The sequence below is a fragment of the Paramisgurnus dabryanus genome, chromosome 8 (genome assembly GCF_030506205.2).
Source record: "Paramisgurnus dabryanus chromosome 8, PD_genome_1.1, whole genome shotgun sequence".
Taxonomy (NCBI): Eukaryota; Metazoa; Chordata; class Actinopteri; order Cypriniformes; family Cobitidae; genus Paramisgurnus; species Paramisgurnus dabryanus.
This window is the reverse complement of record NC_133344.1, coordinates 38,002,888-38,016,539: the sequence shown is the minus strand read 5'-3', so window position 1 is coordinate 38,016,539 and position 13,652 is coordinate 38,002,888. Positions and strand designations below refer to the sequence as shown.

At 37.4% G+C, this 13,652-nt stretch overlaps 1 protein-coding gene across 5 annotated transcripts in view; it reads right to left on the bottom strand.

Annotated features, from left to right (window-relative positions):
• Window positions 1-3,463: 3,463 nt before the first annotated feature.
• Window positions 3,464-13,652, bottom strand: part of limk1a (LIM domain kinase 1a) — a 69,533-nt gene continuing 59,344 nt past the window's right edge. For all 5 annotated transcript variants that reach the window (XM_065281755.2, XM_065281758.1, XM_065281757.1 and 2 more), the window contains 7 exons: window positions 13,154-13,285; window positions 13,001-13,060; window positions 12,492-12,557; window positions 9,858-10,026; window positions 9,137-9,192; window positions 8,703-8,860; window positions 3,464-8,567 (listed from right to left, as the gene is read on the bottom strand). In XM_065281755.2, coding sequence (XP_065137827.1) covers window positions 8,405-8,567; window positions 8,703-8,860; window positions 9,137-9,192; window positions 9,858-10,026; window positions 12,492-12,557; window positions 13,001-13,060; window positions 13,154-13,285 — 804 coding nt within the window. In that variant the 3' untranslated portion in view covers window positions 3,464-8,404. The remainder of the gene's footprint in view (window positions 8,568-8,702; window positions 8,861-9,136; window positions 9,193-9,857; window positions 10,027-12,491; window positions 12,558-13,000; window positions 13,061-13,153; window positions 13,286-13,652) is intronic.

The window sequence follows — 13,652 nt, the reverse complement described above, 5'->3', positions numbered from 1 at the left end:
TTTACTTCTCATCAAGGCAACTTAGATGCTGTATTTCCGTTCAAACGGTTGCAGGTCTTTGTAGTTCTGGCTGTTTGCTACTAGGGTTGTAATGGTATACCTTTTTGTGGGTATATTACTGTATTGGCTTTCGCGATTATCATACCATGTACGTTTGCTTATTCACAGTTTTGGGCAAAAACTAAAGCAGATCTCACCTGCGCTGCTGCGCATAATATGCAACTTTTTCCACGTGACTGCTTAGACTTCACTCATACATATATACAGTACTGCTCAGAAAATGTCAGAGCCAAAGGCTACAAATTTTTATATCTATGCCCACCAAAAAAAGTTAAAATCTGCAACATGGGAATTCTTCAGGTATCCGAAAATGGCCCTGGACTTTTAGCTTTCTCATTTGTGCTGTTCAAGAGGAAGGACAACTTGGTTTATTTTTGTCTAAAGAGAAATTACTTATTCCTTATTTTGTTCAAATGTGAGATGTGCAGCTTTATTTTATCTTTATTTTATTCAAATGGTAGACTCATACTTCCATTAAAAAAATCAGAAAAACGTTTGATATAATAAACCATATGTTCAACCCAAAAATCCTACCTCATTTATTTAAGGGTCATTATAGCTGTAAGAGGAGTTAAGAGTCAGGTGTCTTGCTGTAATATTAAACTTTAATAGAATATCAGCATGTTGTCTTTGTTAGGATGGTATACAACACTGGCGGCTGAGTTTTATTTTGAATACAGTCACTCAAGGCGTTTTCATAATCAGTGTTGGGTAGATTACTCAAAAAAAAGTTAATAATTACATCTTCAATTATGTAATTGGATTACTTAAAAAATTACCCTCTTTAAAAAGTATTTAATTACTTATTACCAATTACTTTCTAAATCCTATTTAGTAAATAATACAAAGATATGCCTGAAACGGCTCGAATAAATCATGTAAAAGTACATCAATTATACGGTCACACTTTTTAATTCTCCTTATAAACTACTTTTGCCTCAGTATACTCCTAATTAGTTTATTAATACTTAGTAAAGTAGTTGTTAAGTTGAAGTATTGGTAGGAATTATGTAGGATAAAGGATGTAAAATAAGGTTTTGCAGAATCAGGCATTAATGTGTGCTTTTTAAAGACTATGAAACAGCCAAAATCTCAGTAATATTAATGGTAATAACCAACCAGTTAATAGTGAGAATTGTAAACTATACACTAGAGAGTTACCATAATTTTTTATTAACTCACCAAAGTATTGAAATTGAGAAGGATACATAAAAAACATGCATTTTAACTAGTGCTGGGCATAGATTAATCTAGATTAATCTCATACAAAATAAAAGTATTTTTTGCATAACATATGAGTTTGTGCTGTGTAAAATTATTATAAATGCACACACATCCATGTATGTATTTAAGAGACATTTATATATGTATGTATATATGTATGTATATAACTAGTTACACCCAACACTGTTCATAATATACCTAAGTATACAAATCGTTACTTGTAACCTGTCCTGATGAACATTTTTGCCATATATATTTATGCATTTGTTAGACACTTTATCCAAAGTGACTTACAGTACATTAAAGGTATACATTTCATCAGTACTGTAGCTATGTGAGTTTCCTGGGAATCGAACCCATGACGTCACACTGATCAGTTTGATCACAAAAAAACAACTCTTCTCAATACCAGTCCATGAATTTTAAACATAAATTGAAACAGCATATCTAAACCAAATAGTGCATTTAAGTGTTTAGTGGGAAAAAGTTATTTATAATAATAGCTAATTGATCCTGTAGTCTTTTGTGGGATTCGAACCTGATTACCAGTTTAGAATTGAACCACAGTCACAAAACCTTTGCTGATGAAAAGCCTTTGTGAGGTAAAGAAAGTCATGTTTGGGCAGATAACTGAAAGGTTGTAGGTTCAAACCCTACAGGGATTCATTTATATTCCAGTCCAAACGCAGTTCTTCACAATAAATATCATACCACAAAGACAGCATCAGATGGCGATAACATTATACTTTGATATATAGGTTACCATGATGCTGAAAGATTACGATGCTTTGTCATGTACATTGCTGCCGTGTTTAGGGTTGTTTTTAGGATCCGATGCGATACATTGACGCATACTGCGCTTCACACCGCGTTTTGTGTGTAGAAGTTGCACAGTCGCTGCGCAGATCGTCACTCACCGTGGTTGAAGAAAGCAGTCCTGAGGCGGCTGTTGACATGCGAGTTTTCCATAGCTCCAAAACGACAAGATCCGCTTTAGTCGTCCCGGTCACGTCCCGCGGTTATAAGAGACGATAAGATAAAGAGCAGAGAGCAACACACCGTCGCTTGGGATTTTACTTACTATAGTAATGTCTGAGTGCAGAAGCGCTGACCGACTGACTGCACCGGCGTATCACAGAGCACTTTAAATGCAGCTCCGTGCCAACATGACGCCGCGGTACAGTTACGCCCTTCGTCGACGTCACGTCGCCGTCAAAACAATCGCACATGGACGCGCGAGCAAGTAGAAATGAAACTACTTCATACGGCGCTGCGCAGGCATACACGTTGATGACATCAGTGTACCGCGAGAGCGATTAGAAGGCATTCGGGGGCAGTCTACTCCTGAATCGCTCTCGCGGTACTATGATGTCATACTTTGTCGATCTGCGCGGCGCCAAATGAATACACACCAATATTATTCGAGAGATTTTTTCTGGATACCCATACGGACAAAAATTCATTTTTATGTATATATATTTTAAATATATGCTAAATACATTTTGTAGAAAGTAAAGCTTAGTTAAATATATTGTTGAATTTGAAAATATATTTAGTTTTAACCTTCATATGTTAACATATATTTCAAAATGTATATCAAGGGCCAACAAATGCATTTTTAATTTTAAAACCCATAAGGCAAGAAATGTATTCTTGGCAAACATATATTTTAAATATAAGGTAAATACGATCTAATTTATAAAGTATATTTTTTAAGTTTAAAATATATTTAATTTTAACCTGTTATTTTTAAAAGTTTTTTCTTCCAATGCGACATTAATATATTTCTTTGGTTTAAAATACATATAGAGGGCTATATATATATATATATATATATATATATATATATATATATATATATATATATATATATATATAAATGCTTTAAAATTCAAAATAAAACAAAAAAGGCCAAAAACTAAATTGATAAAAATATATTTTTGTAAACATATTCCAAATATATTTTTTGGGCTTTTTTTGGTATATTTTGAAATATATTTCTAAAATATATTTTTTGCCATATGTAAATTAAGAAAACTGCATTTAGCTTCTGTACTCTACATGCATATGGCCTCTTTTTTATTGGTACCTTCCTCATTTATAAGGACACATAATATACAATAAGTGTCATATGTATAATAATAGGCTTGAGATGTTTACAGATAAAAATATTAAAGCATAATGTTTCTTGAAGTTTTAATGGAATTGCCCAGTAAAGACATGCAACATTACACAACATTTTTGTTGTTCTTTTTCTGTAAGGCGGTTTGAATCGATGAACATTGGTGAAAGTGTTAAATAAATAAAATGATATAAAATGACCTTGACCTATAGTGATCACAAGTCATAAGAATGTTGCAAAATTGACATAATACACATAAGAAATGATGACAGCAGTGTAACATCAGCGGAGCATCAGTTTTATTCTACAGTCACCTCATTGAATGTTCAACGTTCACGGCCAGTATGTTTAAAGTGCAGAGTCATTTTCACAGCTTTAGTAAAAACATTCAATTACAGGAAACAAACAGAATCGTGTACCTAAAATATTCACCCAGCCAATGGAGACATGGAAAATATAAATATATAAAAAACAAGAGGAATTCTCACTTAAACATGTAAGCAGTGATCTAAAATTCAACTCATCAGGCTCAAAACACACTACAAGTCGTTGGCAAGGCTAGCATAAAACAAAGGCACAGTAATGTCCAGAGGTAAAACCATAGTTTCAGCATTCGCTTTTGTCTGCGTAATCATGCATGACACTACTGTAGTTAACTGTACTATCAGATAAGGTAAGGTTCAGTGTTTCACATTGATGCTCATGATACAGACTATTGTTCTATTATACTGTGATATCTGCTTATATTATGATCTTCTTCACCAGTTACGGTGCCCTGAGTTGAACTTTCATAAATAGACTACATCGTTTAAGTGCTATATTTACTGTATAGGCCAGCAGCGCGTCAACCTTACATGAAATAAGCATGATTACGCAGGTATGATGCTACAAGACATCTTTCATAAAGACCCCTCTATAGGCAACAGTCTGACCACTGACTCCTAAGCAGCAATTTACACAGACATGATCAAACACTACTGAAGTCACATGGGTAATATTAGCGACCTCATCTCTTTTGCTCAAAGTCCATCTCTCCATTAGTATCTTTATTTTTTGGTTATAGATAAACTTAATTCAAGGTGATGGCTTTCAATCTAATATGGCTTTTCATATATGACCAACAGTGCTAAAGAACTGCCTGTGTTTGGTGCTTTGAATTCAAATGACGGAAATCTATATATACAATTAATTTCATAAACCAAAAAGATTTATACACACATTTGCTGCTTAGGACAGAGGCTCTTATGGGGCGTACACACCAAACGCGAATTCAGCGATTTGCATGAGTAGATTACATACAAAGTCAATGCAAATGACGCTAATCGGGTGCAGCGAAAATATTTAACTCAAGGGAAAAATTCGCATGACACAAAGTTAAATCCCCCGAGTAATCTAGAGCGAGAAACACGCTGCTTCATGTTTGGTGTGTACGCAGCATTATGGTGCGTTCACACCAGACGCGAATGAAGCGCTAAGCGCAATGATTTACATAGTAAGTCAATGCAAAGATGCGATAGACATCCTGCGGCGCAAATGACACGATTTGCGCAAATTTAGCTTTTTGGGCGTCTGATGTTCGTAACGCGCGAGTTGAAAAATCTGAACTTTGGTGGATATTCGCGCTGCGTTAACCAATCAGTAGCTTGTTCTAGTAATGCAAAGATGCAATAGACATCCTGCCTCGCAAATGACGCGATTTGCGCAAATGTAGCTTTTTGGGCGTCTGATGTTCGTAACGCACGAGTTGAAAAATCTGAACTTTGACGGATATTCGCGCCGTATTACCCAATCAGTAGCTTGTTCTAGTAATGACGTGATTACGACATAGCGAGCGGAGGCAGAAATACGAAACAACAATGGAGGACAATATCATTGTCGCTGTATGTTGACACAGGAATAAAAAGGATCTTGCTTGAAAGAAAGTGAGTGAGGAGGTCGGGCAATCTGGTAAGTTGTAAAAAAACGCTCTTTACTCAATTTGAGCTATATATATATACATATTGAGACTGCAAGCTAGCTTAAGCCGTCAAATTGAGCGTATTCGCGTTTAAATTTAACATGCGAATGATGCAAGTTAACTCAAAATGGTCAAGCGTCCAACTACGCGCAAATAGCGTAATTTATTTGCTTTGTTCGCATCTGGTATGAACGCACAGATAGAGGCCAAACTTCACAAAAGGCGGCATTCATGTAACAAACAAACAAACATCTCGATTTCTGAAACCAAAACAATATAAAGGCTTCAGAGAGAAACACTTTCTTACATAGTGCAAATAAAATCATTTATAAAAGAGATAAGAGTGGCTCGATTAAGAAAGAGAAAATAGAGGCTGTGTTTGTGTTATTTTTTTCATGGCCTTTGACTTTCGTCTATTCACTGGCTTTCCTGGCAGTCCTCGTCTGTGTTTTCTTTAATAATATGAAGGTTTGCTCATTGTAACAAGAGTAGACTGGTAGCGTGTGACACCATGCAACGTGTCTCCAGGAAAAGCGTGGAAGAAGCGTTTTCTGGAAGATATTTACAGGCAGCGGTATTGTGTAAACACAAGGTCTCCCATGGGGAGATGCACACAACATGGACACGCAGTCGGTCATCCGTGAGCTGGATTCAAGATCATACTCCCACATTTCCACTGTTTCTTAACAAACAGTCCCATGTGTGGGTCTAAAATCAGGCTTTGGTTGTTTAAAACACAAGCCTAGGCAAAAGATGCAGATCCAACTCAGATATTAGTAGCCACATGGCCAAAAGTAACAAGCGTTGTGTTACCATTTACAATAAAGTACAGGAAATTCTTGTGATGAAATGATGAAAATGTAGAGCAATGATGAAGTGAATGTCACAATATCTGTGAAGAACATGTCTAAATAACATTTCAGGTTAAAAAAAAAGAAAATAATGTCCATTTTTAGAATCATACAGTTTTATGTGACATTATTTTCTTGATAATGTTTAAAAAATCTCACTGATTACCATAAAATGTGAAAATGGTATTCATTAAGTAAAACTAATTTTACTTTAACATCTAAATATTTTACAATAACATACAATATATGACTCCATTATGATGTTAAATTTGGCACAGACATGATTTTTTGTGAGATTCACACTGTTTTTGTCTTGTTTTTACTACAAATAACAAAAAAAATCTTAAATTAAGATGTATTTTCTGGATAAGCAAAATGCCCTAAGAAAATAAGTCTATTTTTCATTAATGTGTGCATAAACAAGCAAAATAATCTGTCAATGGGGTAAGAAAAAATATCTTGAAATAAATAAACTTTTTCATAAAAAAATTTTTTCTTACCCCCACTGGCAGATTTGTTGTTGCTTGTTTTAAGCACAAATCACTTAAATTGTTTATTTGTTTGTTGACAAACTGGATTTATTTTCTTAGGGCCTTTTGCACATCAAGAAAATACATCTTGATTTAAGAATTTTTTTGATATTTGTACTGAAGACAAAAATACTAAAAAAAAAGTAATTTTTTGCAGTGTGGACAGTAAATGAATTAAAGGTCACCTAATATGGCAATTTTTTAAGATATAATAGTAGTCTTGAGTGTCCTCAAAATATGCCTGTCAAGTCTAAGGTCCAAATACCCTATAAATCATTTATTATACCATATTGAAAAGGCGCGTTTTTGTGTGTGTCTCTTTAAATGCAAATGAGCTTCTGCTTCTCTCCCCGTTTACTGTTATCTATACCCAAAACATAAACTGTTTTTAAAAAGACAATCACCTTTGTTCATAGTGAACATGGAGGAATGGATTATGTAAAAAGAAAAAAATATGACCTCACTGTGGTCTTTGGACGGTTGTGGGCGTGGCCTGCGCAAAGTGATGTCAGTTTGCTCAAGAAACGGCAACAGTTTGTCTCATGTTGAGATTTTACGGGGATTTAAAATAAAAGGGGGACAAGATTTGTATCATTACAAGGTGGTTGTGTACACACACAAGCGAAACACAAAAAAGTCAACTTTTCATAATAGGTGACCTTTAAGATCTGTTAATGCAAGCTGGCATGAGTATAACACGTTTCTGTCTTCTCTACACTAATAGAAAGCCACTGATACGTTCAGTATTCTCAGGTGTTGTTCTGTACGCAAGATCTCAATTTACATTTCAGCATATGTACAAATTAAAAATGTCAATGTCGACTCAGTATACAAAATAATGTCTGCTCATATACAACATGTGAAACATTTACAGTATGTACTACAAATTTACACCGCGGAGCGTACCCTGCTTCAACCTGCTGGGACATTTGAGGAATATTAGCACGACCAAACACTGTTGGTTTACGTGATAAGGCTACGTACCTAACATACAAAACGGCAAGCTTTTATCGATGCTATGCAGCCGACGGGATTGAACGAAGCATTTTATAGACCTGTGTGATTGTATGAGAAATACGAGCTAAATCTACCTTGACTCTTGAAGCGGCCATAATTTTATATGACATAACAAGAGTCAGGTGGCAGACGTCAGAGTTTTCAAAGATTTTACAAACTGAAAACTCACAGTAGCGGTAGTTTCAAAAAACGGCCAAATCACCTACAGTACCATGACGAAAGTCGAACGAGAAGCCACAACAAAGCCTATTTTCAGACATGCATTTTTAAATGCACCACAACTGCATTTCTGAGGCGATGTTTTACACTGAAGAACGCGCAAAACATCTGTAAACAACTGCTGCACAAACACATTGTTGCTGTTATAGTAAAAGTTGACCGATACATCATATCTAAAGTGTGGAGCATGTGAGGTTGATACCGGTTCTGCCGTGTACTGACACACAACAGTTGACCCGCAGAAAACACAGAGAGCGATGTGTTGTGAAATGACATGAAGAGAGATCTAATCTGACGTCTGAATTTCCAGAAGCGTGTAGGCGACTCGCGTAACCCATCAATCCAACAATAGTGACCCTCAAATTCCACCATGATTTGAAAACATCCCATCAGCAGGGTCTTCATTGTCTTTAGTGATCCAGGGCTACTCGGGCTGCTCCAGGTGGGTGTGCAGGTTGTGTTTGCTGGACGAGTATTTCTGCCAGAAGTCTCTGTCAATGTGTTCCAGTTCTGAGACCACATGCAAACCCATCTCCAAATGCATCTTCAGGTTCTCCAACCACGACTCCAACTTGGCAAACGCAGGCCTGCGAACAGAAACGGCTGATGTTTGAATTCATGGGGAACAACATATCTAATCCGAGCAAAATTTACAAACGTGCATAGTTATAACATCATAAAAGCATTTCTTAATAAACATAAGCATATGGTTTGACTCGAACCGTTTCTCAGCATCCAAGTCACAGCACAGAGCAGCCATGGGGAAGAAAGAGGTCGGGCAGTCAGGTGGGCAAAAATCATCCAGGAAACCCTTTACGTTCAGCCCGAAATCCATCGTCCGGGGCAAGTAGTCAGGGTCAGCGTTGACCCGTCCTATAATCTAAAACAGAACAGAGAGTTAGACCAGAAGAAACTTCTGATGTAATAATTACTCCAGCGATCCATACAAGAGTGTCAGTCCACAAATCCCCAACTACTTCATATTTGATCTAATGTTGGGCTGCTGCTGGTGTTTACGAGCAGAGCTGCAGTAACTTTAGCAATGTCTCACATTAAAGAGATTCCCTGGAAATTCACGTGGAGAGAGAAGGTTATTCTGGACTTTGCAGCCCGGCGGTCCGTGATTACTTCCACAGATCCGTCATGAAACACTCACCTCGCACAGCATGATGCCGAAGGAGAAGATGTCTACCCTCTCATCATAGCTCTTTCCTGAGGAAAACATTTATCACAGATGATGACTACAATAAGACCTTGTTTGGCACAATTTCTTTCTAGTTTTATAGATACAATAAAGGACCACAGAGCTTAAGGTAGCATGCACACCAACGCTTTTACGCCGGCGGCTGGCATATGTTTTCAATTGTTTACAACCTGGCAGGTTTTTTTTGCACTGAAAGCTGGGGCTCGGTGCCGAGAGTTGAAAAATATTCAACTTTGGGTGAAAAACTGAGCTCATCATTGTCGGTTCTCACACGGCCGTCCAATCACAGTGAAGGAGGAGCGGGATAAACATTATAACAACCGCCGCATTGTTCAACTAGTGATAAACAAAGCAGAAGTATCATAACAACCAAAGCACTCAAAAAAGCCTCCACCTGGCCGTTTTCAGCTGCATTTAAAAGCTTTGGTGTGCACACATTTCAAGGATCTGTTTTAAACTGCTCATTGCTCGTGTCTGCATTTAATCATTTATTTAAAGTGTGATTTATACAATTAGTTTAATAAACCTTGAAATTTAAATGTAGTCATTATAGTTAAAGTCCAAAAAAACGTTTTGTTTGGGAAAAATACTGACCCATCAAATACTTTTTACATGAACCATCAACCATAATTAACACATAAATGATTTAAAAAATATACTTGTGTGTCCTTACCATGGATCATTTCGGGGGCCATCCAGTATGGGTTGCCCACTACAGTATATCTCTTCCTCCTGTCCGTCTTCTTCACGCCAGGTATCTGTCCAGATGACAGCTTGTCCTGGGTCTTCTCCTCTAACATGAGCCGGGCCAGGCCGAAGTCGGCCACCACCACGCTGTTGTTCTGTCAGAAGCAGCGCACGTTCAGCTCTTTAATGTTCAATTTAATTAAAAGCAGATGTATTTATGTGACCCTGTCTGTGAAATCTCATAATCTAATGATGAGATCAAGAGCATCAAAGTTTGACTTTAATCTTTCACATGATCTTACTCAGTCAATATTAAGATATCAAGGTTGTGTTTTTACAGAATGATCTTTACATTATGTAGGATGATCTAAATGAAGAAAACAGTAAATCACTAATAATGGGTCTTCATAGGCAGGGTCACATATTTTAAGGTACTTCACCTAGTCAACCAAATAAATATAAACGCATAAACAGCGTATATCAGTCCCTCCAGATCAGTGTTGCCAGACATTTGTACCATAATTTTGACTTCTGTACAATCCCATAATGTACAATAGTTTTCTCACATTTTGTGACACTTCAAATGGTAGTTGCAATCATAGGGCTTCTATACTCATTGATCTATCTGTGGATCATACATCTACCATCATAAGAAGAGAACGCAAATGCATCATACTCATGTCTTCTTTCTCTTAGTTTTGGCTAGAAGGAATACAGCTACGGCCTAAATCTTGCGAGATGTTGTGTATAGAGTTAGGTTTGGGGGTAGGATGAGGATAAAAACAGCGACCCTGGCTAGAAGGAATACAGCTATGGCCTAAATCCCAGGAAATGTTGGGTTTAGGGTAAGGTTTGGGGGTAGGATTAGGATGAAAATAGCAGCCCTGGCTAGAAGGGATACAGCTACAGCCTAAATCCTGTAAAATATTGGGTTTAGGGTTAGGTTTGGGGGTAGGATTAGGTTAAAACTGCGACCTTTGCTAGATGGAATACAGCTATGGCCTAAATCTCAGGAAATGTTGGGTTTAGGGATAGGTTTGGGAATAGGATTAGGATGAAAATAGCAGCCCTGGCTAGAAGAGATACAGCTACAGCCTAAATCTTGCGAGATGTTGTGTTTTGAGTTAGGTTTGGGTGTAGGATTAGGATGAAAACAGCAGCCCTGGCTAGAAGGGATAAAGCTACAGCCTAAATCCTGTAAAATGTTGGGTTTAGGGTTAGGTTTGGGGGTAGTATTAGGAAAAAAAACATCAACCCTGGCTAGAAGGAATACAGCTATGGCCTAAATCCCAGGAAATTTTGGGTTTAGGATTAGGTTTGGGGGTAGGATTAGGATGAAAATATGAGCCCTCCCTGGCTAGAAGGAATACAGCTACGGCCTAAATCCCAGGAAATGTTGGGTTTAGGATTAGGTTTGGGGGTAGGATTAGGATGAAAATAGCAGCCCTGGCTAGAAGGGATACAGCTACAGCCTAAATCCTGTAAAATATTGTGTTTAGGGTTAGGTTTGGGGGTAGGATTAGGTTAAAACTGCGACCTTTGCTAGATGGAATACAGCTATGGCCTAAATCTCAGGAAATGTTGGGTTTAGGGATAGGTTTGGGAATAGGATTAGGATGAAAATAGCAGCCCTGGCTAGAAGAGATACAGCTACAGCCTAAATCTTGCGAGATGTTGTGTTTAGAGTTAGGTTTGGGTGTAGGATTAGGATGAAAACAGCAGCCCTGGCTAGAAGGGATAAAGCTACAGCCTAAATCCTGTAAAATGTTGGGTTTAGGGTTAGGTTTGGGGGTAGGATTAGGATAAAAACAGCGACCCTGGCTAGAAGGAATACAGCTACGGCCTAAATCCCAGGAAATTTTGGGTTTAGGATTAGGTTTGGGGGTAGGATTAGGATGAAAATAGCAGCCCTGGCTAGAAGGGATACAGCTACAGCCTAAATCCCGTAAAATGTTGGGTTTAGGGTTAGGTTTGGGGGTAGGATTAGGATGAAAATAGCAGCCCTGGCTAGAAGGGATACAGCTACAGCCTAAATCTCGCGAGATGTTGTGTTTAGAGTTAGGTTTGGGGGTAGGATTAGGATGAAAACAGCAGCCCTGGCTAGAAGGAATACAGCTACGGCCTAAATCCCAGGAAATGTTGGGTTTAGGATTAGGTTTGGGGATAGGATTAGGATGAAAATATGAGCCCTGGCTAGAAGGGATACAGCTTCAGCCTAAATCTCGCGAGACGTTGTATATAGAGTTAGGTTTGGGGGTAGGATTAGGATAAAAACAGCGACCCTGGCTAGAAGGAATACAGCTACGGCCTAAATCCCAGGCAATGTTGGGTTTAGGATTAGGTTTGGGGGTAGGATTAGGATGAAAATAGCAGCCCTGGCTAGAAGGGATACAGCTACAGCCTAAATCCTGTAAAATATTGGGTTTAGGGTTAGGTTTGGGGGTAGGATTAGGATAAAAACAGCACTCATTTGGTGAGATTTAATGTTAGACAAGCATTGGTATCCTAATTAGAGAGAAAAAATAGCAAATTTCGGGAAATTACAGCTGCAAAAATCACAAAAATAAAATCCTGGAGGGGCTGGTATCTGAAAGGCAATAATTGTGGTGATGTGACTGACCTCTCTGACCAGACAGTTGTATGAGTTGAGATCTCGATGGATGATGTTCATGGAGTGCAGGTATGTCTGTGAGATGAAGCAGATCACATGATCACTACTTTAATACATGTGCTGGTTTATATCAATACAGTATACAAACATTAGTTATATACATGCAGGTACAATCAATAACATTTTTCTCCTCTTAATCACATTTTTGCCCTCAATGGTTCATCATGCAGTCAGTGTGATAAACTTCAAGTAAAAAACATTTTGAAAGCACAGATATTTCAAGTGCTCTTTAAAAAAATTTAACACTTCATATATTTAACAGCTATAGCAACAGCAGAATCATGCCATAGAAAATATTTGAGATGTTTTTGACGTTACACTGCTGTGCTGAACATTAATATATGACAGGTGCTGATTGGCCAGTAGATGGCAGTAAAGACTGAGAGAGTCTGACTGATGAATGTTATTTATTATAGTAATACTGATCTATGTAATTATAAAACATCCAGAAGTCTCACCATTCCAGAAGCAATATCCTTGGCAAAACTGACTCTCTGTTTCCATGGATAACTGCTGTCCTGTTAAAACACACAGACACAATGACAGTATTACGCATGTTCAAAGCAACGCATTAAATCAAATGTGTCATGAGGTTGAGTTCAAATACAAACCATTTTCTTGATAATTTCTCTCAGCGTTCCTCCTTTGATGTACTCGGCAATGAAGTTGAGTCTTTTGTCTTTGTAGAGGACACCGATGAACTTCAGCACATTAGGATGATCCAAACATCTCATCACTTTCACCTGAATGAATTTCATACAGCAAAGATATACGAAAAACTTCAGAAAAAAATCAACTCAAGCCTTAACCAAAGATATTTTAAGACTCAAAATGTTAGAAAGTCTGCAATCAAAAGATATCAATATGATTTTTTTCTTCAGATTTATCATCTCTAAACTCTTATTGTATGTCATGGTCCCAGATGTTTCTTATGTAGAGTTAAATATGCAATGCGAATGAAATGCAAAGTAAAAACATCATTTCTGCAATACAAGCACCGCTCTGAGCTTTTTTAACTGCACAACTATGCTGTAAAATGTAAACAGAGGTAATGTTTCCATAAACTAATCACAGACGAACAATAGTTAGATGAAGTCAAAGCTTTCATCT